Here is a 3,547-nt window from a genome sequence, read left to right as displayed (position 1 = left end):
ATCCATTTGTGTATAAGATGTGTGCTGACCAAGTGATTAGGAGATGCGTGGAGGGTATCGAAGCACGTCAAATTCTGGAGAAATGTCACTCTTCATGGCGGACATTTTGGAGCGTCACGAACAGCAGCTAAGGTATTGCAATCTGGTTTTTATTGGCCTAGTTTGTTTAAAGATAGTTATACCTTAGTAAAATCATGTGATAGATGCCAGAGGTTAGGAAACATCTCCAGGCATCACGAATTACCACTCACAAATGTTTTGAAAGTGGAACTTTTTGATGTTTCGGGCATTGATTTCATGGGACCCTTTCCCCCTTCTTTTGGTAATTCTTATATTTTATTTGCTGTGGATTATGTTTCGAAATAGGTGGAAGCAATCGCCACCAATACTAATGAAGCTCGTGTTGTAGCTAAATTCGTGCATAAGAACATCTTCACCAGGTTTGGAAAATCGAGAGCCATCATAAGTGACGAAGGTACGCATTTTTGTAATATAATTTTCAACTCACTTTTGGCTAAATACAGTGTGAAGCACAAGGTGGCATTAGCATATCATCCTCAGTCAAATGGACAAGCTGAAATATCAAACCGGGATATTAAACAAATACTGGAGAAGACTGTCAACACAAACCGGAAGGATTGAACCATTAAGTTAGATGATGCATTGTGGGCCTATCGGACTGCATTCAAGACACCTATTGGGATGTATCCCTATAGGCTGGTTTTTGATAAAGCATGTCATTTTCCGTTGGAGTTGGATCATAGAGCATTTTGGGCTGTGAAGAAATTAAACTTTGACTTGCAAGCTTCGGGAGATTTTAGAAAACTACAATTGAGTGAGATGGATGAATTCCGAAATGATGCTTATGAAAATGCCAAGATCTACAAAGAGCAGACCAAGAAGTGGCAGGACAAGATCATTGTGCGAAGAACGTTTGAACTGGGACAACAGGTGCTGCTTTATAATTCTCGTCTCAGACTATTTCCAGGAAAGCTAAAATCAAGGTGGACAGGACCTTTTATAGTAGAGGCGGTGCAACCATACAGAGCAATCAAACTCAAATGCAATGATGGTAGAACGTTTAAGGTGAATGGTCAACGAGTGAAACACTATTTTGGAGATGAAGTGCGGAACATGGACAATATCTCACTGGCCAAATCTACCTGAAACAGAATTGAGTCGGGCTGGCAACGTTAAATCAAGCGCTTATTAGGAGGAAACCCAATCAGTATCATCTATTGCATTCTTTCTCTTTATTTTTATTTATTGTTAGTTGTTTATTTCTTTTGCATAATTAGAAATTGACTCGTGTGCTTTTATGTAGGTACAATCGAAACAAGGTATTAAAAAAAAATAAAAATAAAAAAATAAAAAGGGGAGTTTGGACAGATGCATGCGAGCCACCGCGCAGCATCTCGCGGAACAGCACGCTCAGAACCCGTGGCCAGCACAGAAGCTCGCGCACAGCCGCGCCATGTCTCGCGTAGCCGCGCGCGCACCATCAACCATGACGAACAGAAGCAAGCGCGCGGCCGCGCCACATCTCGCGCGACAACGTGCTCTCAATCATTGTGGGAGACAGAAGCTCGCGCGCGGCCGCGCCACTTCACGCGCAACCGCGCGCGCCACATATTTTTTTTAAACACGATTTTGCCATCTTCCTCACCCATTCTTCACAAACCCTACTCCACAACACCAATCTCCCTCCTCACAAAATCCACCGCCTCCATAATCTTTTCCTCTCCAACAATCCCAACACTCCATAACTCCTCCAATCAAACTCCTCCACTCCAACAAACACTCACACCACCAACAGCCACAGCCGCGCCGCCGCCTCCGCCTTGTTACCGCCGCCATCACCGCCTATAGCCAAGTGCCATCTACTAGTGCTTTGCTTAACTAAAGGGTACCGTTTCCTTTACATTGTTATAGTTTGGGTCAATATTCAGAAATCAAGCATTGTGGGTACCATTGTGTCTATATTTGTTGTTTATAAGTTTGGATATTGTTGATAATCATGCCGCCTAGAAAGAGATCGAAGGATGTGGCCTCCTCTTCTCGTTCCTATGATACTAATAGATTTTGGAATGAGAAAGCCTTCAGAGGTTACGAGAGCACCATGTATAGGTCTATTATCAAAGAAATAAGGCTAAATCTGACGTACCCTGACTGTGCGATAATTGAAGAGATTGAGCGAAGGGGGTGGTTAGATATAGCTCAGTTACCGCCAGATGCAGTTATATCTATAGTCCGGGAATTTTATGCTAATATGAAAATCAAACACGAGGACTACGGAGTTTTGGTACGAGGGCAACTGATCTATTTCGATTCGGCAACCATTAATGCAATCTATAATCTGCCGAGTTTTGAAAATGACGAGTATACTGCTTTGATTACTGGCACTGTGGATTACGATGCGATTATCAGGACCTTATGCATCGAGGGTGCAGATTGGCGCTTGAATCAAGGCTCCCCAATCACTATGAAGAAATCTAACTTACGCCGTGACCCACGCAGTTGGGCATCTTTCATTCTATCATGGATCATGCCCTCATCACATCAAACAGAAATTACAAAGGATAAAGTGGTGTTGATTTACGCCATAATGACTGGGAAGACCGTGGATCTTGGGAAGCTCATTAAGAGATTTATCATGCGTGCTGGTATGGGAATTATGACCGTCAGCCTCCCTTGTCCACATACTATCACTGCACTATGTCTTCATGCCGATGTGCAATGGGGCGCAGATGAACAGGTTTTGAAAGCCAAGGGCCCAATCACGGTATATGAATCACATCGTTTGCGCTTTGGAAGCGAGTTAGAACGACAAGAGGCTAGGGCAGATTACAACCAGAGGGCCAGAGAACGCCAACCGCCGCCACCACCATCGATCCCTCGTGCCAGTTTGCGAGACAAGATGTTCCAAATGGAACAAGATACGCGGGCTCAGCGCAGAGAGCTGGCCGAACACCGACACACTACAAATACTTTCATGTCTTTTATGATGGACTTAACATCGGTACTCGCCCAGCGTTTTCCACCCATGGGACCCGAGGATGCTTCCTTTCCACCACATCCAGCCTGGCCACCACATTACCCACCACCAAATCTATCACCGCCACAGCCCATGGACGATGATGCTGAAGATACTGGGAACAATGACTCGTGCCCCGAGTTCTGACAAACGGAGCGAGGTATGTGTTGTCATGTTCTTTATTTCTATACATTGAGGACAATGCATACTTTAAGTTTGAGGGGAGGGGGGGGGGATGAAATTGCTTGTTAGAATTTTTTGCTTTTTTTTTTTATTATTGCTCAGTAGTTAATTTATAATTTTTTTATTCCATGCTAGATTTGTTAGGTAGAGTCATGAATAAGCAAAATGTGTGGCCAATGATGAAAATGAATTGCGGTCCTGAAGTATTTATATGTGTTCATGATAACTTAGGAGTCACAATTATTTTGCACTGTCGTGTTTGTTGATACTGTCGTTGCTTAAAGACAAGTTGCATGCCTGTGATGCTAAATAGACGATGGAGATCTGATT

The 3,547-nt window shown here is 43.5% G+C and overlaps 1 protein-coding gene across 1 annotated transcript; it reads left to right on the top strand.

Moving 5' to 3' along the window:
* The first annotated feature begins 702 nt into the window (after positions 1-702).
* Positions 703-1,167, top strand: LOC140810273 (uncharacterized). The gene has a single exon (XM_073168147.1). The coding sequence runs from the start codon at positions 703-705 to the stop codon at positions 1,165-1,167; it is 465 nt and encodes a 154-aa protein (XP_073024248.1).
* The last annotated feature ends 2,380 nt before the right edge of the window (positions 1,168-3,547 follow it).

Source organism: Primulina eburnea, chromosome 13 (assembly GCF_022965805.1).
Source record: "Primulina eburnea isolate SZY01 chromosome 13, ASM2296580v1, whole genome shotgun sequence".
NCBI classification, from domain to species: domain Eukaryota; kingdom Viridiplantae; phylum Streptophyta; class Magnoliopsida; order Lamiales; family Gesneriaceae; genus Primulina; species Primulina eburnea.
The sequence above is the reverse complement of the archived record's forward strand: the minus strand, read 5'-3'. Positions and strand labels throughout refer to the sequence as shown.